Source organism: Camellia sinensis, chromosome 10 (assembly GCF_055761805.1).
Source record: "Camellia sinensis isolate YWXY chromosome 10, ASM5576180v1, whole genome shotgun sequence".
Lineage (NCBI taxonomy): Eukaryota > Viridiplantae > Streptophyta > Magnoliopsida > Ericales > Theaceae > Camellia > Camellia sinensis.
In genome coordinates this window covers 102,985,621-103,010,112 of record NC_138970.1, presented here as the reverse complement: position 1 = coordinate 103,010,112, position 24,492 = coordinate 102,985,621, and the positions used below count along the sequence as shown (strand labels likewise).

The 24,492-nt window shown below is 42.1% G+C and overlaps 1 protein-coding gene across 1 annotated transcript; it reads right to left on the bottom strand.

Annotated features, from left to right (window-relative positions):
• Positions 1–4,551: 4,551 nt before the first annotated feature.
• LOC145800607 (uncharacterized) lies at positions 4,552–14,651 on the bottom strand. Its single transcript, XM_082890313.1, has 4 exons — positions 12,880–14,651; positions 12,273–12,678; positions 10,257–12,179; positions 4,552–4,773 (listed from the first exon to the last, which is right to left on the bottom strand). The coding sequence occupies exons 1-4, from the start codon at positions 14,649–14,651 to the stop codon at positions 4,552–4,554; spliced, it is 4,323 nt and encodes a 1,440-aa protein (XP_082746439.1).
• Between the last annotated feature and the right edge of the window lie 9,841 nt (positions 14,652–24,492).

The window sequence follows — 24,492 nt, the reverse complement described above, 5'->3', positions numbered from 1 at the left end:
AGCAAGTCCAAATTTTGATCGGCAAGGCAGCAGCCCTGAGTAGATTTATCAGCTGAAGTTCTAATAAATGTAAACCATTTTTTCATTGGTTGAAGAAGGCCACAGATTTCTTATGGACAGAAGAGTGCGAAGTTGCTTTAGTTGACTTGAAAAGGTACCTAACAATAGCTCCAGTTTTGTCAAATCCAATACCTGGGGAGGAATTGTTCCTATACTTAGCAATTTTAGACCACGCAGTGAGTGCAATGGTAATACGAGAAGAGGACGGAGAACAAAAGATGGTATACTATATGAGTGAAACCCTAGCAAGTGCAGAAACCAGGTACCTGTCCTTGGAGAAGTTAACACTAGCCCTGGTGATGACTTCCAAAAAGTTGAATCACTATTTCCAAGCCCACAAGATTATGGTGCTAACTCAGCATCCCTTGAAGTCCTTGTTGCAGCATGGAAGTCTAACAGGAGGAATAGCCTGATGGGCAGTGGTACTGGGCCAATATGACTCGGGATACAGGCCTAGAATAGTAATCAAGGGCCGGGTTTTGGTCGACTTTGTGGCCAAGTTCACTCCTGGCGCAATCCCAATGCGGGCTCTGGTAAGTCATGGCTTCGGATGTTTGGGAGAACAAGAAGAAACTCAACGAGGGCCAAAGAACCCCACACCAACAACGCAGAAGGAGGAGGAGAACCAAAACCATGCAACATCTAGATCAGCGACTCATTTCGCTAGTTTGTTAGTGGAAGTTCAAACTGTCAAGGAGCGGGGGCATGAGTAGTTCTGGTATCGCCAGAGAGGCGAATGATAGAGCAATCAATCCATTTGGGATTCAAGGCTTCAAACAATGAAGCATGGTACGAGGCACTGATTGCTGGACTAAGGTTAGCAGCGGCAATGGAAGCTAATGAGGTAGTGGTCTTTTGTAACTCCCAGCTTATTATGAATCAAGCCACAGACGAGTATGTGCAGCTCGCAATGAAAGGATGATAGCCTATGTCAAAGAGGTTGTCAGGCTGCTAGCACTATTCCAGGATTACCGACTACAATAGGTTAGCCAAGATAATGACAGTCATGCCGATGCCTTGGCTAACCTGGCTAGTGCAATAAAGTCGGGAGAACCAAGGACAATCATGGTTGATTATTTGACAAGACCAAGTGTAGAATCCCTCATCACATAATACAAAGCAATGTGTGTAGGGATGGGTCCAAGCTGGATGGATGCCATAGTTGTGTTCCTCAGAGATAGCAGGATGCCAACAGACAAGAAGAAAGCACACAAAATAAGACTGAAGTTGGCAAGATTCTGTTTAGCTGCAGAAGGCCATCTCTACAGAAGGTCCTTCACTGAGGCCCTCTTGAGATGTGTGCATCCATCCTAGGTCGAGGACTTTCTATATGAGATCCATGAAGGAAAATGTGGAAGCCATGTCTGGGGCAGATCACTTGCTCATAGGGCCATAACTCAGGGTTACTAGTGGCCCTACATGTAGAACGCTACTGAAGCTTATGTACGAAAGTGTGAAAAATGCCAAAGGTTTGCACCTTTGATATGCCATCCAGCTGCTGATTTAAATCCAATCTCTAGCCCGTAGCCGTTTGCCTAGTGGGGCATGGATCTTGTAAGGCAATTACCCCAGGTAACTGGACAAAGGAAGTTTCTACTGGTAGTAACTGACTACTTCACAAAGTGGTTAGAGGTTGAACTCCTTGTACAGATTTGAGATATTGATGTGAAGAACTTCATCTGGAAGAACATCATTACTAGGTCTGGGATTCCAAGAGCCATTGTGGCAAACAATGGCACCTAATTTGATAGTATGCAAAGTACAAAATTAAAAACTATTACTCTACCCCCTGTTTTCCGCAGAGCAATGGATAGGTAGAAGCATCCAACAAGACCATCTTGGATGTGATCAAAAAGAGGCTAGAAGCAGCAAAGGAAAAGTGGGTGGAAGAGTTACCCAATGTGCTCTGGGTATATCGGACTACGCCGAGAAGATCAACTGGGGAGTCTTCTTTTGCCATGGCATATGGCACTGAAATAGTAATCCCACTAGAGGTCGGCATCCCTGGAATCAGAGCCCTGAGAGTGGAGAATAGAACCAATAAGGTATTCCTGGCCTGAGATATGGACCTCTTGGACGAAAGAATGGAGGGAGCAGCAATTCAGCTGGGGGCCTACCAGCAGCAGCAACTTGCTAGAGCGTACAACAAAAAGGTCAACCCAAGAGAGTTAAAGGTTGGAGACCTCGTCTTGAGGAAAGTTTTCAGCAATAAGAAGGACCCTAGGGAGGGAAAACTTGGCCTAAACTGAGAGGGTCCTTATAGAATCATCTTGGTTGCCAGCAATAGGGCATATCAACTTGAAGACACCAACGGCAAAGAGTTGCCACGACCTTGGAACACTTGTAATCTGAAGTTTTTCTATCATTAGTTTTTGTTTTGTTTTTCAGATTTATGTAATATTAGTCGAAGTTTTAATAAAGTACTAGTTTCTATGAATAAATTGTTGAAGTTTGTGCGATAGGATTGAACAGTCTTATAACGATGTTTCCAATTGAAACATGACAAATAACATAGACCTATCAAATGGTAGAATTGAATTATATTTGTCATACGATAGAGTTGAACTAAGTTGGCGATGCTTCTAAATGAAACATGTTGAATAACTTAGACTTATCATATGGTAGAGTTAAATTATACTTGCCATACGATAGAGTTGAATTAAGTTGATGATGTTTTCGAAAGAAACATGATAAGTAACTTGGACTTGTCATGACAGTAGAGTTAAAATAAGTTTTCACTAGTTAGATTAATAGACGACACCAAGGTAGAAAACCTTGGCTATGATTTGTTTGAATTTGACTTTTGCAAAAAAACAGAGATGCGTGTTTAATGTGAACATAAGTGGTACTTAGGTTCACATTAAGGGGCAGGAAGCAGGAATGAGAATTAGGGTTGACATTTGTTGAAATTTTTGACAACAATTTACAAGTTGGAGTCAGCCGAGGTAACTAGATAAGGGGATACCCGACGTATTTCCCGAAATAACCAAACAGTTTGTCAAAACTGGAAAGGGTTAAGAGAATGAAGTACTAATTGAAGACAACAAGTAAAAGTAAAGAAACAACACTTGTAAAAATATTTTATATTTTTAAGTGTTGGCCGAGGAAAACAGTAAAGGTTTTTATCCGAGGAGATATTTGTCCGAGATATTCCAACCTGAAGTGATTACACAGTGAAGGTATACTTAGAAAAAGTTTTCTAATTATAGAAAGCATACAAAATAGTGAAGACAGATAAAACATAAGGAAACAAACATTCAACACTTAAAGAAAAAGAAGGCTTACATTGAAAAATGAAGTTTTGGATTATAGCAGAAGGCTCATCGGCTAAACAAAAGCAAGCATTGTTCACAAAACAAAAAAGATAACAAGTAATGAAAGTAGAAAAAGTTTAAAGAAAAAAAGAAAAATATCATAAGTACAAGAGTCTCCAGCATTTTCCTTAGACTGTCTTGCCTCGACAATCGGCGTTGTTTCAACCTCTGTAGCCAGCTGGGTAGATTTTTTAACATGAATCTCATCATCAATTTCTAGCAAGGTCTCGTCAAGGCTTTTTTCGGCCGTATGGACCTCGGGCTTAGATGTTGTCTTCTTAGGGGAGGCACTCTTGGAGACCTCGTCCTCTTCATCCTAAGTTAAGTCCAAGACTTATTTATTTAGAGTGGGGGACTTGGCCCCAACAGTAGCCTCCTCCTCTTCATCAGCATCATTAGCCTCGGCGTCCTTCTCCTCGGCTTCATCTTCAGAGTCCTTTGAAGAGGGAGGGCAGGGTACACTGAGCTGGTTGATATCTCTGAGTGGGGAGTCCATGGGGATAGACAATTGGTTGAGGGTCGTCGTCCAGCCGAGGTAATAACCTTACTTGCAAGCCAGATTGACTTGCTCTCTATACTGATCGCAGACAGCAGTTTGGCCTTCTTTAAAAGCCTTTTCGTTGGCCGCCTTGACCTCGGCCTCTTTGAGTCATAGGCCTCCTTGAGCTTGGCCTCTAACTCTGCGGCCGTGGAATTAGCAGCCTCAACATCAGCCTTGGTAGCTTCAGCAATGACCTTGGCCTCTTCGGCTTTGGCATCGACTTGGCATTGTGTAGCCTTGGCTTGGTCCAGTAGGTTTTGGTTGCTAGCGTCGGCATGGTTCAATGGTGACAGGAGCTTGGTAGCTTCTTGAGTTTTCTTCACGAACTCCTTCCTCGTCATCTCGGTCTTGACTACATACGAGTGTGCATGCTGGATGGCCTGCAAAAAATGAAACAGATTAGTAAAAATTTGGCCAAGTGTTGGAAAGCTTGAAAGAACAAAGTAGGAAACTTACCAAGACTGAGTGCTGCATCATCAAGTCGAAGTACTCATACTCGTGGAGGTCAGCTATATGATTCATGTCTACTAGTAGGAGCACGACAGTTGATATGGCGGCACTGACCTCAACATTCTCGATTACACTATTGCCAGCTGTCAAAGGTCGGTCTCCAAACATGACCTCGAGCGTCTAGGTCTAATCGCGGGGAGAGATGCCGCTACCCTCTGGGCGATCAGACCTTGACTTCTTTGGTGGTGGGGCATTAGGTGTAGCAGCCTCGGCTGGCCTCTTCTCGACAGGAGTTGAGTTCTTCTCGATCTCGACCAGCTTAGAGATTGGCACAGTGTCCTCATAGTTAACCTGTGTCACTATTGCCTTGGCCCTAGCCTTCTTCACTCTCTTTGGCTTTGGTTTGGACTAGGATGGAGAAGAGGAGGACTGGACAGTCACAACCCCATGAATGTTGGCGAGAAAATCTTCAACGATGGCTGGTTTTGGCCCATCTTGTTGGCTGTTGTAGCGACGGTAACCTTGGTGCCAAAACAAATTGCTGGAAGGGTAATAGGCGGGTTTGAGGGGTCAATCTCCGAGAACTCAAGACCTCGGCATCTTCTACTTCGAGTTCTGCCAGTAGGGGCGTTAGTAGGAGCTCGGCATTGGTGCTGGCGCTGTGCTGGAGAATTAACTGGGGAGTAGAAGTTGATGGCTGGTTTGCAGGATCAAATATGAAGGCCTGATCTGGTCTTGGAGATGAAGCAGCTAGAGGAGTTGTGGTCGATGGAGGAGACTTGCTTTTTCAGGGGACGTCGGACACCAGGCTTCGATATGTTGGGATATAGTTGAGGAGGAACAAAGCCTTATGGACTTCAATTGGTAAGTCGAGAACGAGAACCAAATCCTTGCTTGGCACATAGGAATGGCGGAAGTTCTTTTTCTAGCTAGGGAAGAGCTGCAAAATGAAAATAGAACATTAGAATAGAAAAATAGAAAGATTGCCAAGTAAGGCAGTACAAAGGGGACTTTTTTTTTTTTGGGGGGGGGGGAACTAAGTCCTTACCCTTGTCATCTCATCCCTAAAAACTTCATGGTGCAAGGGGAAAAAATGGAGCTTATCATCTGACGCGAACTCTCAATTGCCTGAGACAATCAGGTAGTTGTCGGTCGCGCCCTTATTAGAGTCTGGTATATCGGCTATCAGCTTATACTGTGTAGATCTCGGCCTGAGGTAATATGTGTAGCCAGTGTTGGTTTTGAGGCCACACATAGTGCAGCAATATTGGATGTCAAATAGGGTAATTCTAGCATTTTGAAGGCGGGCTAGCTCGGCAATGCCATTGATGATCCTAAAGGAATTTACAGCCAATTGCATGGGGTTGAGTTTGTAATAATGAAGTACCTCTCCAAGAAGGATGCCAAGGGAAAACCTAACTCTACCCTCAATGACAAAAACTACTAGGAATGGCATGTAATCTTGACCAGGCATAATTGAGTCTTCCTCCCCAGCCAATTTGATTTGAATGTCGGCTGGGATAGAGAACACTTGCCTAAAATACTCTAATTTGGTCGGGGTAACTGTAGCTCGGCTTTTTTGCGCCCCCTTTCGGAAGGTTTGAAAAGAAACCCTACAGTTTGGACTCTCGCGATTCTAAATCTAATCTCACAAGTGCAATGTGAAACTGATAATCACCAAAGAGTCCAAATCTGGAAAATCGTTTTGAAAAATTGATTTTGAATAAAAAAGTGCCAAAATTGGACTACTTTGGCAGATACAGAGTCGTCACCTAAATATTTTATTTTGGAAAAATTTAGGAAACCCATGACTCGTGCCAAAGGCCACATGTCCGTCATGTCCAAAGTTGCCTCGGCTCGGGAACTTAGGTGCGAGAAGGGAAGGTCATGAATTGAGCACCCCTGCTCGCCCGATCGAAGATCGGCCACTACTAATCATGATATGATTTTTTTATGAACATTATGTGCTCTTGTTGATTATTAAGCTAGCTTTACTATGTGATGCGCATGAGCAAGTATAGACTAGTTTGCTTAATTTGGAACAATTCAACTCATGTTTGTGTGTGAAAATGGTTTGAATTTGCCACCTCAAGTGGGCTTAAAGATTGCGGATTTGCCACCAAACATAGTGGGCTTAAAACATGGTTTGCCATTCAACAAAGTGGGGTTAAATCATACATTTGTTGAATCATTCCAATTCAAACAATAAGTCTTCATCCACAGGCATTTAAGCAGTTTAGCATTTAAGCACATAGCCTCACGGTAAGCATGCTAGACATGGCAACATTCACAATTATGCAAGTATGCTAAAGCATAAAAACTGACCTAGTACTTCAAGCCAAGAAAATATGAATTAGAAAATAATGCATGATTCCTAACTAAACAAGATGCCTAATGCAACACATGCAACATGGAATTTAATAGGCTTGGCTACTAATATGGCATATAGATCGATTTGAAAAACATGTGATTTAAACACGTATTCAAAGAAGTATTGAAATGACAATGCAGTTTTAATGACGTGTCGAGCCTCAGTGCATGCAATACAAATGAATGGATGCAAGCATAAGATATGCTAATTGAAACATGTCCCTAATCTAACCATCAAAAGTGGGTAAATAAAAGGGAGAAAGATGTGGGGTTGGAAAACATACACACAGCACGCACACATATTATAACATTAGGCCCTCGCGAAGGAGGGTCTGAACGAAGGAGGGTCCGAATGAATAAAAGCTAACTAGCTAGCTAAACTAAACTAATTAAGCTAATTACGTCGAATGAATAACAAGCTTACTCTAGGCTAGTTAATTAAAACAACTAAATAATTAACTATCTACGCTAATTAAATATTACACGTCAAACTAATTAGCTAAATACTTAACTAATTAATTACAAAGCAACTAAGCTAATTAATTACAGCATGAATGAATTAACTAATCTACTTAAATAATTACACCAGTAATTATTTAGCTACAACTAATTAACTAAGCAAGTTAACTAAAAGGCCTCGGGAAACGAGAGATGCATGCATGCTCGATTTTTCACCCGAAAGGCCACTGTTTTGCTATTGCAAGCCTCTATTGCACAGAAGCGCTTTCGCTTTCTCCTTCTCCAGATCAACTTTGTTTTGCCTCAGGAGCACACTGTTGAATTTGCATTGGTGGTTGACAGGGGGGCCGGTCGGCCACTACTAATGGTCGGTCGACCAACAATGGTGACCGATTGGCTGCTAATGGTGGCCGGTCAGCTACTGGTGGTGGCCATTGGCCACCACTGGCTTGGACTTGCTTGCTGCAACAAAGAGAAAACAAAGCAAAACAGTGTACTTTTTGAAGGTTTGTTTATAATGTTACCCTTCTTATCATCAAACAAGTTCAAAGGAGTAATATTTTTGGCTCTCAAACCATCAACCAAGCAATTTCATTGGATGACGGCCAAAGAACCAAATTTATACAAGTTTAATGAATGCAAAACAAGACTCAAATGGCCATCACCCTATCATACATGATCAAGGGCAATGGAGACCTAGGAAAGTGGGCACATTTCATCACTTTTGAGTATGAAATGTTCTATTTTCCTTGTGTTCAAACTAACGTCCATTTTGAACACATGCAATGTAACACAAAAGAATGCTTATCTTGCCTCTTTTATGTCACGCCCTACACCTGCCCTTAAAGGTTTGGGCATGACCTAAGCAAGACCTGTCATAAAAACTGGTGTACACACCGTACGGGGCCTTATCGGAAGCATAAAATATTAATATAACAAAAAAAAAAAAAAATACAAGCATACTCCATTGAGCTATTTCTAATATGCCAGGATCTCATGCATTACATACATCATCAAAAGCGGATAAAGTTTAAAATTTTATCCTTGGGTATCGTGTATAACATATACATTTACAGTCCTAGCCCAATAATTGGGCATAACAAAAGAAATATAAAAGTTAAGTACAACACCCATAGGTGGCTCTCAAAAGCAGACCCATATCTTAGCAGCTTCACAAAAATAAATGGCCTGGTATGGTGCCTGAACATGTAAAGGTTGACAAAAGGGACAGCGTCAAAGTTAGGACTGACCCCCTGACTGATAACCTACAGAAATAGACATAATAGAGAGTGAGCCGAGCTCAATGAGTAGTAATACATAATGAAAGACGTCTGACTTGAAGCTTAAATACATCAATACATAAAAAGATGTAGCATGCACATGATTTGTCTGATTCTGCATTTAGCTCATAATGGCCCTAGGCCTATTCCCGTGACATAAGCTTGTGGCTATAAGCCCTTGAAACATGATGGCACGAGGCCCTTGAACATATGGCACGAGGCCCTTGAACATATGGCACGAGGCCCTTGTATTACACTTGAAACTTGTGGCACATGGCCCTTGAAAATGTACTTGAAACTTGTGGCACACGGCCGTTGAAAATGGCATATAGCCCTTGTAAATGCTTTTCTTTACATATAACATTAACATATCTTAAACATGCATAAGAGCATTACATGCTTGAGACATTAACATGATTGCATAACATAACATAAGTACTACTACTCACAGTGTTGAGATGGCGTGTTGCTTTCTTCTGGAATGTGCCCTGCACACAAGTAATACATTAGTCTCTCTTTTTTATAAAGCATTTCCTGAGTCTTACACCTTGCATGCTTACAACCACTTTAAAATCATCTGTAAAACATTCTTAAAAAAATACCAGAGAAACAAGCACTCAAAGCTGAACAAACATTTAATTTTTCTTGAAAATGAGTCCTCCGCTACGCTCGAGCGGACTGTAAATTGCACAAAACTGCTGAGAGGTGGTTTTTCCCGCTCGAGCGGGCTTTCCTACGCTCGAGCGGACCAAGCGAATTTTCTGAAATTCTGGACCTTCATTCGAGTCCCAACCAGGTATTCATTCCATTTTTACATGCAACCCAAGGTTAGGTTAATGCAATATACTCACCTAACTTCACTATAACATGAATTCTACCTTGAGTATCATAAATTAAGCAAGATTAGGAGCTTTAAAAAGTCATCTCCCTCTCTAATTCCACTCTTGAATTCAAGTTCTTTCATATCTTTGAAACATAACACATGATATATACATAATTCCATGAAGTGATGATAGAAAACCATAGATTGAAGTATACTTTCATACCACACCCAAATCTAGATGCCTAAGCAACCAAGTAAGAGAAACCCTCATCATTCATGCATGAATTAGACATGAATCAAACATACACATCAATACAAACTCTAAGTGGCCATAGCAAGAAGGATTTGAGCTTACCTTGAATTCAATCCTACACCTCTAACAATTTTGCCAAGCTTCCTTGTGGAATCCCTTCTCCCCCGATTTCTCCTCTTTTCCCCCAAAAATGGTATTCACGTTTGTTTGTTTTTTGATCAAGGCTCCTAAAGGCTTAGAGATATATATATATATATATATAAGTAAGGCATAAGTAAGGCATATAAGACAAAAATGGATCGTTTAATCATTCCAAAATTAAAATTTCACGAACATGCTTAATATTATCTAAAAATTATGCTGATTACGGATATATAATCAATTTCAGCTAATTAAGCTGTTAAGGCTTCCAATTTCTAATTCAAACGCGTTGATGGTGACAGATAGTTTCCTTGTGAGACAGATAGACATTCATAGACATGGATTTCACTTCCTTAATCATAATTTTTCACGGAGCTACACAGTAAACATTTAAGAAATCATGTACGAGGGTCGGGTTATTACACTCTCCCCCCCTTAAATAAGTTTGGTCCTCCAAACTTGGGTTACCTTAGGGTTGGAACAGGTGTGGGTATTGATGTTGCATTTCCTCCTCTCTTTCCCATGTTGTGTCGATTCCGTAATGTTCTTGCCACTCAACTTTTACCATTGGAATCTCACGGGTTCGTAATTGTTTTACTTGTCGGTCCAAAATGCGAATTGGTTTTTCCTCATAAATCAACTTGTCGTTCAACTCAATTTGATGGTAGTCAATAACATGTGACGGATCCGGAAGGTACCCACGAAGCATAGAGACATGAAACATGTTATGCACTTGACTCATATGTGGTGGAAGGGCAACTCGGTAAGCTACCGGACCCACTTTTTCCAGAATTTGAAAAGGACCGACATACCGGGGTGTCAACTTACCTTTCTTTCCGAATCTTGGGTGCCCTTTCATCGGAGTGACTTTCACGAAAACATAGCTATCCACGTCAAATTCCAAATCTCTCCGTCGGTTATCAGCATAGCTTTTCTGCCTACTTTGAGCAGTTTTCAATCTTTCCTGAATAACGTGAACTTTTTCAGTAGTCAACTGAACAATTTCAGGCCCTAATAAGGATTTATCCCCAACTTCAGCCCAGCACACGGGAGAACGGCATGGTCTTCCATACAAAGCTTCATAAGGTGCCATGGCTATGCTCGAATGGTAACTATTATTATACGCAAATTCTATCAACGGGAGATGGGTTTCCCAACTGTCTTGAAAATCTAGCACACACATTCGGAGCATATCCTCATGAGTCTGTATCGTCCTCTCGGATTGACCGTCGGTCTGAGGATGGAAAGCTGTGCTGAACTTTAATTCTGTACCCATTGCTTCCTGTAAACTTTGCCAGAATCTAGAAACAAACTTAGGATCTCTGTCTGACACAATCGAGACCGGAACACCATGAAGCCTCACAATTTCATTTACATAAATCTCTGCTAATTTATCCGCGTTATACTGAGTTTTTACTGGCAAAAAGTGGGCGGACTTAGTTAATCGGTCCACAATGACCCAAATTGAATTCATACCTCGAGGAGTCCGTGGTAACCCCATAACAAAATCCATAGTCAAATGTTCCCATTTCCATTCTGGGATGGGAAGAGGTTGCAATAATCCGGCAGGTCTTTGATGCTCCGCTTTTACTTGTTGGTATTGCAAGCACTTAGAAACAAACTCCGCAATCTCCTTCTTCATACATGGCCACCAAAAATTCTGCTTTAAATCTCGGTACATTTTAGTACTCCCTGGGTGCATTGAGAACCTTGAGGTATGCGCGTCCTCCATCAATTTTTGTTTAAGACTCATCACATTGGGAACGCATAGTCGGTTTTGAAATTTGAGCACTGAATCTACCACACTGAATCCCGGTTTTGGTTTTGTTTCGAACTCATCATGTATCTTCCTCAAAGTTTCATCTTCCATTTGGTGCACTTTAATCTCTTCCAATAAGGTTGGTTGTGCTACTATCGCTGCTATTAGGGCTTTTTGACCATGTAACACAAGGTTCAATTCTTCCTTATCCAATTCAATTACTAAGTCCTTTTGTCCTGTAACCATACTCGCCATATCTGCTGAAATCCCCATATTTTTCCGACTAAGCGCATCTGTAACTGTGTTGGCTTTACCAGGATGATAATGAATCTGCAGGTCATAATCTTTCAAAAGTTCCAACCACCGTCGTTGCCGCATATTTAATTCTTTCTGAGTGAAAAGGTACTTGAGACTTTTATGATTAGTGTATACCACACAGGTGCTACCGTACAAATAATGTCTCCATATCTTTAAAGCAAAGACTACTGCTGCTAATTCCAGATCATGTGTGGGATAATTCTGCTCATGGAGTTTCAGCTGCCTGGATGCATAAGCGATGACTCTTCCGTTCTGCGTAAGTACGCAACCAAGCCCTTTGTGTGAAGCGTCACTGTAGATCACAAATCCTTCTGTACCAGATGGTAAGGCCAAAACTGGTGCTGTTGTCAACCTTGTCTTCAATTCCTGGAAAGCAGATTCTCGTTCCTCTGACCATTCGAATGCAACTCCCTTTCGTATTAGTTGTGTAAGTGGCACAGCAATTTTAGAAAAATCTTGAACAAATCTCCTGTAATAACCAGCTAACCCCATAAAACTACGCACCTCAGTCACATTAGTGGGAGTTGGCCAATTTACGACTGCCTCAATCTTGTGTGGATCCACAGAAACTCCTTCCTTTGTGATGATATGCCCCAGAAATGCCACCTCTAGTAGCCAGAATTCACATTTCTTTAGCTTTGCATATAATTTCTTTTCCCGGAGGGTTTGAAGGATCAAACGGAGGTGATTCTCGTGAGCATCTGCATTCTTCGAATAGATGAGAATATCGTCAATAAAGACCACTACAAAGTCATCCAAATAGGGCTTGAAAACACGGTTCATCAAATCCATGAAAGCTGCTGGTGCGTTAGTAACTCCGAATGGCATAACAAAAAATTCATAATGACCGTACCGGGTTCGAAAAGCTGTCTTCTCAATATCATCAGCCTTGACCTTTAATTGATGGTACCTAGATCGCAGATCAATCTTGGAAAAGACTTGTGCCCCCTGCAGCTGGTCAAATAGGTCATCAATCCTTGGTAATGGATACTTATTCTTGATTGTAACTTTATTAAGTTCTCTATAGTCAATACAAAGCCGGAGTGTTCTATCCTTCTTCTTTACAAATAGAACCGGTGCACCCCACGGAGACACACTCGGACGAACGAACCCCTTGTCCAATAAATCTTGCAACTGCACTTTCAATTCCTTCATCTCAACTGGCGACATTCTATACGGAGTCCTTGATATGGGTTGAGTTCCCGGTGCTACTTCAATGGTAAACTCAATTTCACGGTCTATCAACTGCCCTGGTAATTCTTTAGGAAAGACGTCCGGAAATTCACACACAATCGGGATCATGTCAACAGTTCTATTCACCACTTGCCCCTCCAAAACACTGCATAAATACCCCTGACCCCCTTTTTGAATTAATTTACATGCCTTTGCGGCCGAGATCAAATAAGATGGAGAAATTACGCCATGCCCCTGTAAGGTAGACTCTAATTGTCCTGGAGGATGGAAACTGACTCGTTTAGTTAGACAATCTATAGTTGCACCATATTTACCCAACCAATCCATTCCCAGAATAATATCAAAATAAGTCATGTCGAGAGGTAACAGGTTGGCATATACCCGGACATCCCCAAGCTCGAGTTCGCAACCACAATAAACAGAAGTACAAAGCACAGAATCTCCCATAGGTGAGGATACACATAACATATAAGACAGTGTTTCTTCAGTTTTGTCTAAGTTTTGTGCAAATAATTTTGACACAAAGGAGTGAGTAGAGCCAGAGTCAAATAAGATAGAAGCAGAATGACCGTGAACCATAAATGTACCTGACACCACTGTTGCTGCATTCTGCACATCTCCTGGAACCAATGCAAACACCCTGCCTTGTCTCGCTATGTCTTTATTGTTGTTAGGTTTGACCGGCGCCTTGGCCTTAGTGGTTGGTGTCGACCCTGCTGAGCTAGTAGCAGTCCTGTTACCATTTCGTTGATTCCTCTGAGGGCAATCCTTTATCAAATGACCCGTTTTTCCGCACTGATAACAGGCTCCAGACTTCCATTGGCATATCCCATGGTGCCTTTTTCCACATTCCAAACAAATAGAAATTGTACCCTGATTAGGGGCAGAAGTATTCGAAGTCCCTGAGTTTTGTTTCTTGTTTGGTGGAGTAGCCACTCCCTTTGACCATTGATTATTTTGCCTCTTTCCTTTCCCTTCAGCAATCCGGTTCTGAGCAGCAATGTTTCCCTCAGCTATAACAGCCCTCTCTAGCACATCTACGTAGGTAGGCAACTTTAACATATTGACTCGATCCAAGATGGCACCCCGTAAGCCCCCTTCAAATTTTCGTGCCTTTTTATAATCCGTGTCCACCATATGCGGTGCATACCGGGCTAACTCTGCAAATTGGGCCTCATACTCAGCAACAGTCTTGTTCCCTTGTCTGAGAGTTTCGAATTCTGTCACCTTTTTGTCCCGCATGCTTTGGGGGAAATATTTATCATAAAATAGCCCCAAAAATCTATCCCATGTTAACTCTGGATAGATTGTCCTCGTAAGCATCCACCACCTCCGTGCCTCGTCTTCAAGAGTGAAGGCCGCTAGTTGTACCTTTTGAGCTTCGGTGCAGGGAAAGACTTCAAATAACTTCTCTATGCCCAATACCCAGGCCTCCGCTTTCATCGGTTCTATTCCTCCTTTGAAGGTTGGCGGTTTCATCTTTTTAAACTCCTTAGTAAGGGTGATAGTTCGGTCTTCAGCATGAAAATCTTGCACTACAGGTGGGGGTACTGGTGGTGGTGGCGGCTGTTGGGGAGGCTGTTGCTGTTGTTGCCGTAAGGTCTCTGCCATTTCCATAAGCATCCTTTCCATCCTATCCAGTCGTGCTGAGGTGGCATCTTCCACATCTTCTGTCCTCGTTCTCACCATGATCTACACAACAATTAATTCAATACTATAGACATAATGCGACATGGTTAGTATTATCAGAGTACACTTAATGTTGCCATCGAACTTGTCTTATATGTTTAGGATGTCATGCATGAGGCCTAAATCCTTTCTAGACACCCTACAGCTCAATGGATCCGTGTGTGAGATAGCAACTCGTGCTCTGATGCCACTGTCACGCCCTACACCTGCCCCTAAAGGTTTGGGCATGACCTAAGCAAGACCTGTCATAAAAACTGGTGTACACACCGTACGGGGCCTTATCGGAAGCATAAAATATTAATATAACAAAAAAAAAAAAATACAAGCATACTCCATTGAGCTATTTCTAATATGCCAGGATCTCATGCATTACATACATCATCAAAAGCGGATAAAGTTTAAAATTTTATCCTTGGGTATCGTGTATAACATATACATTTACAGTCCTAGCCCAATAATTGGGCATAACAAAAGAAATATAAAAGTTAAGTACAACACCCATAGGTGGCTCTCAAAAGCAGACCCATATCTTAGCAGCTTCACAAAAATAAATGGCCTAGTATGGTGCCTGAACATGTAAAGGTTGACAAAAGGGACAGCGTCAAAGTTAGGACTGACCCCCTGACTGATAACCTACAGAAACAGACATAATAGAGAGTGAGCCGAGCTCAATGAGTAGTAATACATAATGAAAGACGTCTGACTTGAAGCTTAAATACATCAATACATAAAAAGATGTAGCATGCACATGATTTGTCTGATTCTGCATTTAGCTCATAATGGCCCTAGGCCTATTCCCGTGACATAAGCTTGTGGCTATAAGCCCTTGAAACATGATGGCACGAAGCCCTTGAACATATGGCACGAGGCCCTTGTATTACACTTGAAACTTGTGGCACATGGCCCTTGAAAATGTACTTGAAACTTGTGGCACACGGCCCTTGAAAATGGCATATAGCCCTTGTAAATGCTTTTCTTTACATATAACATTAACATATCTTAAACATGCATAAGAGCATTACATGCTTGAGACATTAACATGATTGCATAACATAACATAAGTACTACTACTCACAGTGTTGAGATGGCGTGTTGCTTTCTTCTGGAATGTGCCCTGCACACAAGTAATACATTAGTCTCTCTTTTTTATAAAGCATTTCCTGAGTCTTACACCTTGCATGCTTACAACCACTTTAAAATCATCTGTAAAACATTCTAAAAAAAATACCAGAGAAACAAGCACTCAAAGCTGAACAAACATTTAATTTTTCTTGAAAATGAGTCCTCCGCTCGAGCGTAACTTTGGCCGCTCGAGCGGACTGTAAATTGCACAAAACTGCTGAGAGGTGGTTTTTCCCGCTCGAGCGGGCTTTCCTACGCTCGAGCGAACCAAGCGAATTTTCTAAAATTCTGGACCTTCATTCGAGTCCCAACCAGGTATTCATTCCATTTTTACATGCAACCCAAGGTTAGGTTAATGCAATATACTCACCTAACTTCACTATAACATGAATTCTACCTTGAGTATCATAAATTAAGCAAGATTAGGAGCTTTAAAAAGTCATCTCCCTCTCTAATTCCACTCTTGAATTCAAGTTCTTTCATATCTTTGAAACATAACACATGATATATACATAATTCCATGAAGTGATGATAGAAAACCATAGATTGAAGTATACTTTCATACCACACCCAAATCTAGATGCCTAAGCAACCAAGTAAGAGAAACCCTCATCATTCATGCATGAATTAGACATGAATCAAACATACACATCAATACAAACTCTAAGTGGCCATAGCAAGAAGGATTTGAGCTTACCTTGAATTCAATCCTACACCTCTAACAATTTTGCCAAGCTTCCTTGTGGAATCCCTTCTCCCCCGATTTCTCCTCTTTTCCCCCAAAAATGGTATTCACGTTTGTTTGTTTTTTTGATCAAGGCTCCTAAAGGCTTAGAGATATATATATATATATATATAAGTAAGGCATAAGTAAGGCATATAAGACAAAAATGGATCGTTTAATCATTCCAAAATTAAAATTTCACGAACATGCTTAATATTATCTAAAAATTATGCTGATTACGGATATATAATCAATTTCAGCTAATTAAGCTGTTAAGGCTTCCAATTTCTAATTCAAACGCGTTGATGGTGACAGATAGTTTCCTTGTGAGACAGATAGACATTCATAGACATGGATTTCACTTCCTTAATCATAATTTTTCACGGAGCTACACAGTAAACATTTAAGAAATCATGTACGAGGGTCGGGTTATTACATTTTACTTGCCAATTTTGTTTACACATTTTAGTTTCCAAACCATTCATTAATCAATTTGTCCATTGGTGAGTGTCTTCAAAGGTGAAAGAAGTGTCAACCAAGGGATAGTTTAAGGCATGAGAGAAGCTTCATGCCGTTGGTAATGAACCCTCAAAGGAGGATTAAATCATTAAGCATGAGCCTCAATCTCAAGCTTAAACAACTCTAAGGTTGAAACAACGCTCAAAGCAAATGAAAAAGAGAAGAAATGAGGGAGATTACAGAGATTATAAGTGCGAAAACTAGGTGAGAAAAAGCACTAAAACATGCAATCAACTCAAACCAATGGTGGTTAGAGCCTTAAAACACCAAGCTAGTGAAAGGACTTACACTACAACAATGCAATACAAGACTCAAAAGACTTAACCAACAAAAAACAGAGTTAAAATAATCCAAAAAATAGGCTAAATCATGCTGGAATTAAGCTACAAATTGCTAGAAAGATAGGCTAACAAATAAAGCTAACTAGGATGCAAACAAGACAGTAGGAGGGGAGGCTAGCCCCTCCAATTTTGGACTTCAAAATGAGTTTTTTGCCACTGGAAACCTCTGAAATTCATTAGTTAAAAGGCCTAAAAAAGTTGGTTTAAAAGTGGTGAACAAAGGTAGAGAAGCTTTACAAACTAAGAAGCAAGAAAGGTGAACCACCCCTTAATTGAAAATGGCCTTAAACCGACACTTTAGGCCACAAAAATAGAGTCTTTGACAATTCCAAACCAACCTCAAAACAGTTGAAAAAGATGGCAAAGTAAGTGTGCAAAACGAGTATAAAAGGAGAGTGTTATACCTCTTGAAGGGAAGACAAAATTTGGCCAATAATCCAAGCCAAAACCTCATCCTAGAGCTCAAAGAGGGTCTCAAGGAACCTCAGTCCAAAGAGAAGTAACTTTGATGAAGGGTGTATAGACAAAAGTGTAGAATTTGTGAGCAAATGTGTATAAAATTGCAAGAGAGGGAGAGAAATCTAGAGAGAGGGATAATTTTGTTCCAAAATTGCTAACCCTCAAAAATGGGGGAGGAACCCCACTATATATAGAAAAACAAGCCTTGAGCTTAGAAACATCCTACCATACACGTGTAGGGAGATGCTGCTAAATGTGCCAACAGCTGGCACAGCTGTCAACAAATATCTGGAAGAAGACACTGGAGACCGTCGGCCACCGGTGGTAGTCGGCCGGCCACAGCAATGGCCAACAAACATGAGCCATGGCCAACAACCTACAGTGGTGGCCGACAGGTCACCACAAGTTCCAGGTTCGAAAGAACAAGGTTTTGGTTCAAAACAAAGCACAAAATGGACAAGCTTTAAAGGCTCAAAGACAAGGCGTTCCACCGAGGACTTCGGGCACTTAAAGAGAACAAATGCAATCATAATCATTGAGTGCACAAGTGATGACATCTAAGTCTTGAGGTCGGTCAAAAATGGGGTGTCTACAGTTGCCCCTCTTTACCAAAACTAGGAAGTCATGAGACGACGGGAGTGAATGTCAAAGCCCAGAGACGACCTATTTTTGACAATGCCGAAGTCTTGGACAAGCAAGCAAGCAAGACAAAAACAGTTGCGCCCATAGGCTGCCTACGTATCCCTTTGCAAGGAATCAAACCAACGTAGTTCTGGGGAAAGATGCAAATGATATGCACAATGCAAGAACATAACTTATGATCATGCAATGAGACTGAACAATGAAGAATTTAAATGTAAATGCGATGCAATTAAAATGCCACATTCAAACAAATCGAAACAAGGTACAACATCCCAAACATGGAAAGAAATAAGTAAATGAACACACCACGCATGAGCATCATGAGCCAAACCACATTTCATGCAGAAAGGATGTAAGAAAATTATGCAAGCTTAACTACATGATGCACAGGAAAGGGGGAAAACAGCACAACCGTTGGGCTCATCGAAGGTTTCAACCAAGATCCTAACGCGTTTCACGCGAGAAGATAAGGTGAATACATCCAAACGCGTCTCATGCGAGAGGAGAAAGTGAAAACGTCCAAATGCGTCTCACGCGAGAGGGGAAAGAGAATAAATCGAAACGCATCTCATGCAAGAGGATAAAGTGAATACGTCCAAACGCATCTCACGCGAGAGGAGAAACTGAAAATGTGCAAATGCATCTCACGATAGAGGAGAAAGTGAAAACGTCCAAATGTGTCTCACGCGAGAGGAGAAAGTGAATAAATCCAAATGCGTCTCATGCGAGAAGATAAAGTGAATATGTCCAAACACGTCTCACGCTAGAGAAAAAAGTGAAAACGTCCAAACGCATCTCACACGAGAGGAGAAAGTGAAAACGTCCAAACGCGTCTCATGCGAGAGGATAAAGTGAATACGTCCAAATGTGTCTCATGCGAGAAAAGAAAGTGAAAACGTCCAAACGCGTCTCACGCGAGAGGAGAAAGTGAATACGTCCAAATGCATTTCATATGAGAAGAGAAAGTGAAAACGTCCAAACGCGTCTCATGTGAGAGGAGAAAGTGAATACGTCCAAACGCGTCTCACGCGAGAGGAGAAAGTGAATAAATACATTTTGAAGGGCACAAATGATCTTACCTGGAACTCCTCTAAGTGAACCGTACATAAAATATCATTTGCTTGCTTGAATGAACCATACATACAATATCGTTTGCTTGCTCAAATGAACCGTACATATAATATCGTACTTACATAAGAAAGGAACTCAACAAGTGTGATACATTAAGAATGCATGTTCTATGCAAAGAAAAGAATCGAGGCAAAATGTTACATTAAGGCAGATTCAACGCCAAGTAACAAATGCATGTCCTATGCACGATTGACAGCATGTTCCATGCAAAGTACAAAATGCCTGTTCTATGCATGATGAACAACATGTTCTATGCTAAGTACAAAATGCATACTCTATGCGCGATTAACAGCATGTGCTATGCAAAGTACAAAATGCATGTTCTTTGCTTGATTAAACGCATGTTCTGTGCAAAGTACAAAATGCATGTGCTATGCACAATTAACAGCATGTGTGAAATGCACGTTCTACATACGTAATGAAGAGATGCATAGTCAATGCAAGAATGAAAGCGTATTCTACTGAAACAAGTTCAACAGCAACTTTCCGATTTACCCCTCAGAAAAGTTACGATATGCAATAAGGATACACCTCGTCCAACAAGTGATGAACAACGATCACCGAAAATAGGGTTTCGAACTTCCATAGAGAGAATTAGAACTTAACAGTGACCTTTCCTTGCACCTCTCGGGAAATAGGGACAAAAACAGCATCAAGATTCAATGTAGGAGCACTGGGCACTGGATGGCCACCAGAGGAGGATGTCGGCCACCTGTCGGCCACCCTTGAAGATTGTTTGCCACCAATGGGGCCTGTCGGCCACCAGTCAGCCATCGATGGCAGATCGGGGCCATTTTGGTCTTTTCACCACGGGTCTTTATATACACTAACCCATACTTCTTTTCCTTACTCCTCCAAAGCCGAAAATCCTCCCTTTCTCTCTCTGGACACTTTCCCTCTCTAGATCTGAGCTTTACGCGTGTTTTCAACGCCCCACGCACATTTTCTTCGTTAAACCCTCTTAGTTTACTCTCTTTTGAACATATTGAAATTTGATTTCGGTGCTTTTTCTTGGAGTTTCACCACTTGAGCCTTGTTCCCCTTGATTTTTTCTTAGGTTTGGTGCCTTTTCCGGGCTTTGACTTTTTCTTCCCTTTTCTCTCTCTTAAGGTTGACTTTTGACATTTTCCACATATTTTTCTCATTTTCGACCATTTTCTCATCTTCTTTCTAGATGGCGGACGACATACCTCATGACGGAGCTTCCCCGGAGATCCTACCCTAATTATCTCCAAGGATGGAGGCAGAGCCTAAGCTAGTGCTACTACCACCCAGGATTTGACCCTGTGATCCAACGACATATCATCCTTAGACGTATGCGCTGCCACCTGAGAGTATCTAGAGTTTTGGAGGGTTCGCGCGAGATGTACCAAAGGACCGCTTGCTACGAGAGCCAGACTCCCATCTGTCTTATGGCGCCACCAAGGTATACACTGTATTCTCCTATTTTCTTCACTATACATTGCATTTCTTGCTTTAACTGCATTCCTTGCTTCAACCGTACTGTTTACACTGCATTTCTTGCCTCTTGCTGAATTTCTTGCCCTAACCAAACTATTGTACTGTATTTCTTACATTGCCTTTTCATTTGCTTTTTCTCACGTTACTGTATATCACTATTCTGATCACAAGAGGATTCTAGCTCTATTAGAGGCTATGGAGCCATGTCCGCAAGGGACTGGTACACGGAGCTTCCTGCCGGTGTCCGCCACGTCATCAACGAGGCTGGCTTTGGCTTATTCTGCATGGGGCTGTCATGCCTTATCGCGAGTCGGCCCTTACTTGGAGCATTAGTAGAGAGGTGGTGGGATACCACCAACTCTTTCCACTTCTCTACAGCTGGGGAGACGACGATGACTCCATCTGACTTCGCCATGCTCACAGGCATAAAGGTAGGGGGTCACTCGATTCCCTATGATATGGACATAGGCGAGTGGGAGGCCGCCTGGATCTACCTGTTAGGGGCATGCCCACCTCACTTCCGACTGGGGATGGTACGATACAGTTGGTTTATGGCACAATTTCGGGTGGGAGAGCCAAAGACCCTAGAGGAGATCAAGCATTATGCCTAAGGCTTCTTGATGTTTGTCTACCACACCACCTTCTTTGCGAACAAGGCGAACACTGTAGGATTGTATCTTCTCAGCGCCTTGGTGGATTTATCTCAGGTCTGACTTTGTGATTAGGGAGGAGCTGGCTTAGCCACATTGTACGGCTATATGAGCTCGACATCCCGCAGGAGTGGAGAGAGAGTTGGAGGCTACTGGCGAGCCTGGGAGGTACGCTTTACATTTCTGTTTTACATTTTCTGCTTTTTGTTTCTTTGCATTTTGCATTCTCTATATACTGCACACAAATTGTATACTTATTATTTCCCCTTCCCTTATAGCTTTGGGTGTATGCATATTTCCCGACCCTCGCTCCAGAGCCGGCGGAGGAGATGCCCCCCGTTGTTCCATACTCTCATCGATACAATGGCAGATGCTTGCGGAGTACCAGGGAGACCTTTTCGTTTTTCCGTCGGTACTTCGACATAGTGACCGCAGCAAAGGTAACTCAAAAGTCACAGTTATTTTCATTCTACATGGGCTCTGATTCATACTTCGATATCTGATGGCCACTGAGAATCTGTGCATTCTCAATTTACAGATCAACTGGAAGCCCTGGGTGACGATGCCTGCCGGAGTCAGGGACGAGTACGCCAGAGCTTGAGGGGCCTCCCGTTTTCTGCTTTTGTTCGAGGACCTGATTTTTCGAGCTTGGTTTCAAGGTGAGCGATTCTTGTGCCAGACCATGGGTTTGCCTAAGCCGGTAGTTCCCATGCCGCTCCCGCATCTATGAGAGCTACAAAGAGACTCACTTTCCAGGAGATGATTCAGTTCACAGAGGGCTTGGAGGCCAACTACTTTCGTGGGAAGAGGGATTATACGACATTCATCCAAACACACATCATACCTCATTTCACCGATATTCGTGGAGGTGAGGGGGCGAGGGCTCCAGCCGCGAGAGAGAGAGAGAGAGAGATAGAGTACCAGGGCGACTAGGGCGACCAGGGTGCATGGTAGAGGGGCAACCCGGGTGAGGCAGAGGATCGACTAGTCGGAGGTGCCTACTGCACTCACATGTTGGTGGTATACTGGGGAGGCATACTAGATCCCGATTGAGCCTGCTGCAGTGGGGCATAGATATGGTAGAGCTCATGATGCACTCCTGGTATGTACCACATTTTTTAGTTTTCCCATCTTTTTCTGATATTTGCTCCTTCTGGACATTGATCTTTCGCAATGCATTTGTAGGCACCCCCAGGATACACTGAGGATCTGCTGGAGCTACTAGCCTCATTTGAGGGTATGATATTGAGAAGGAAGGCACTACTCAGCTTCTACGGCATTCAGGTCATTTCTTCAATTTTTTTACATTCCAGTCATCAAATTTCCACTGATACATTGAAATTGACATTTCAACTGAAAACTTCCCCACACTATACTGATACACTAGGTCTGAAATACTGCACTGACACACTATATCTAAAACACTACACTTCCATACTGTATTCATACACTATACCTGACCTCTGCATATACTCATTCGACACACCATATTTGCATTTGATACGCATGCGCTGGCTGACATATGACAACTGTCTTTTTAGGTCCCACCCATACCGACAGCACCGACAGTAGCTACAGCATATACACCAACGGTGCCTCCTCCAGCAGCAAGGAGAAAAGAGAGATAGACTTCGGCACGCAGTCGAGGCAGAGCTAGAGGCACCCAAGATGAGAGTGGTCCTTCAGAGCCCATTTTGAGCGATGACGACGCCGAGACGAGTGGCTCGAAGAAGGTAATGAGTCCACAGTCTGAGTCTTCTGAGAGTAGAGACGAAGGCGACTCGGGTTCCGAGAGTGGGGGTGCTGATGCCAAGGCAGGTTTAGAGGCAGAGAGTGGAGATGGTACCAGCTCAGACTCTAGTTCAGAATCAGACAGCGGCGCTGACAGAGAAAATGTCCCAGAGTCCTTTCCTCCGAGGAAGAGGATGAAGAGGGCATCACAAGCCTGAGGCGACTGGCGCTGATTTTCTTGTAGTTTTTTTTTCCTTAGCTTCGTTTTGTTAGTAACGTTAGCATATGTACAGCTTCAGACACGTTTTATTTTCTTTAAAAACATGTACTGCACTTTTGTTAAAAAAAAAAAAAACAACCATGATCAGAGTGAAAACCAATATATTTTTGAAAGAGTGTTTGTAGACGCGCCTGAACGCCGTGGGAAAATCCTGTTTTGTTCATTGGGCTCACTACAGTTCAGACTCAATGTCACGGTTCTTAATCTGATCTTGCAAAGTGCAATGCAAGATTGATAAATCACCAAAGAGTCCAAATCCGACAAATCATTTTGAAAAACAGATTTTTAGAAAGAAGTGCCAAACATGGACTGCTTTCCCAGATACAGAGTCGCCATCTAAATATTTTATTTTTGGAAAATTTAGGAAACTCTGACTCGTGCCTAAGGCCACGTGTCCGTCATCACCAAAGTTACCTTGTCTCGGGAACTTGGGTACGAGAGGGGAAGGTCATGCAATGAGCACCCCCACTCGCCCGATCAAAGATCGGCCTTTACTAACATGATATCTTGTTTTTGAAAACACATATGCTCTTATTCCGGTTATTAACCTAGAATTACTATGTGATGCGCACAGCATACAAGTATAGATTGGATCGCCTAAGTTGGAACAAAACATCTCATGTTTGTTTTTTAAAGCGGTTTGCTACTCCCAAGTAGGCTAAAATGCGGATTTTGCCACCCTCAAGTGGACTTAGAAAACATGATGATTTGCCACTCTCAAGTGGGCTTAAAACTCGCAATCAATGAATTGTTCCAATTCAAGTAATCCAACCTTCACCCA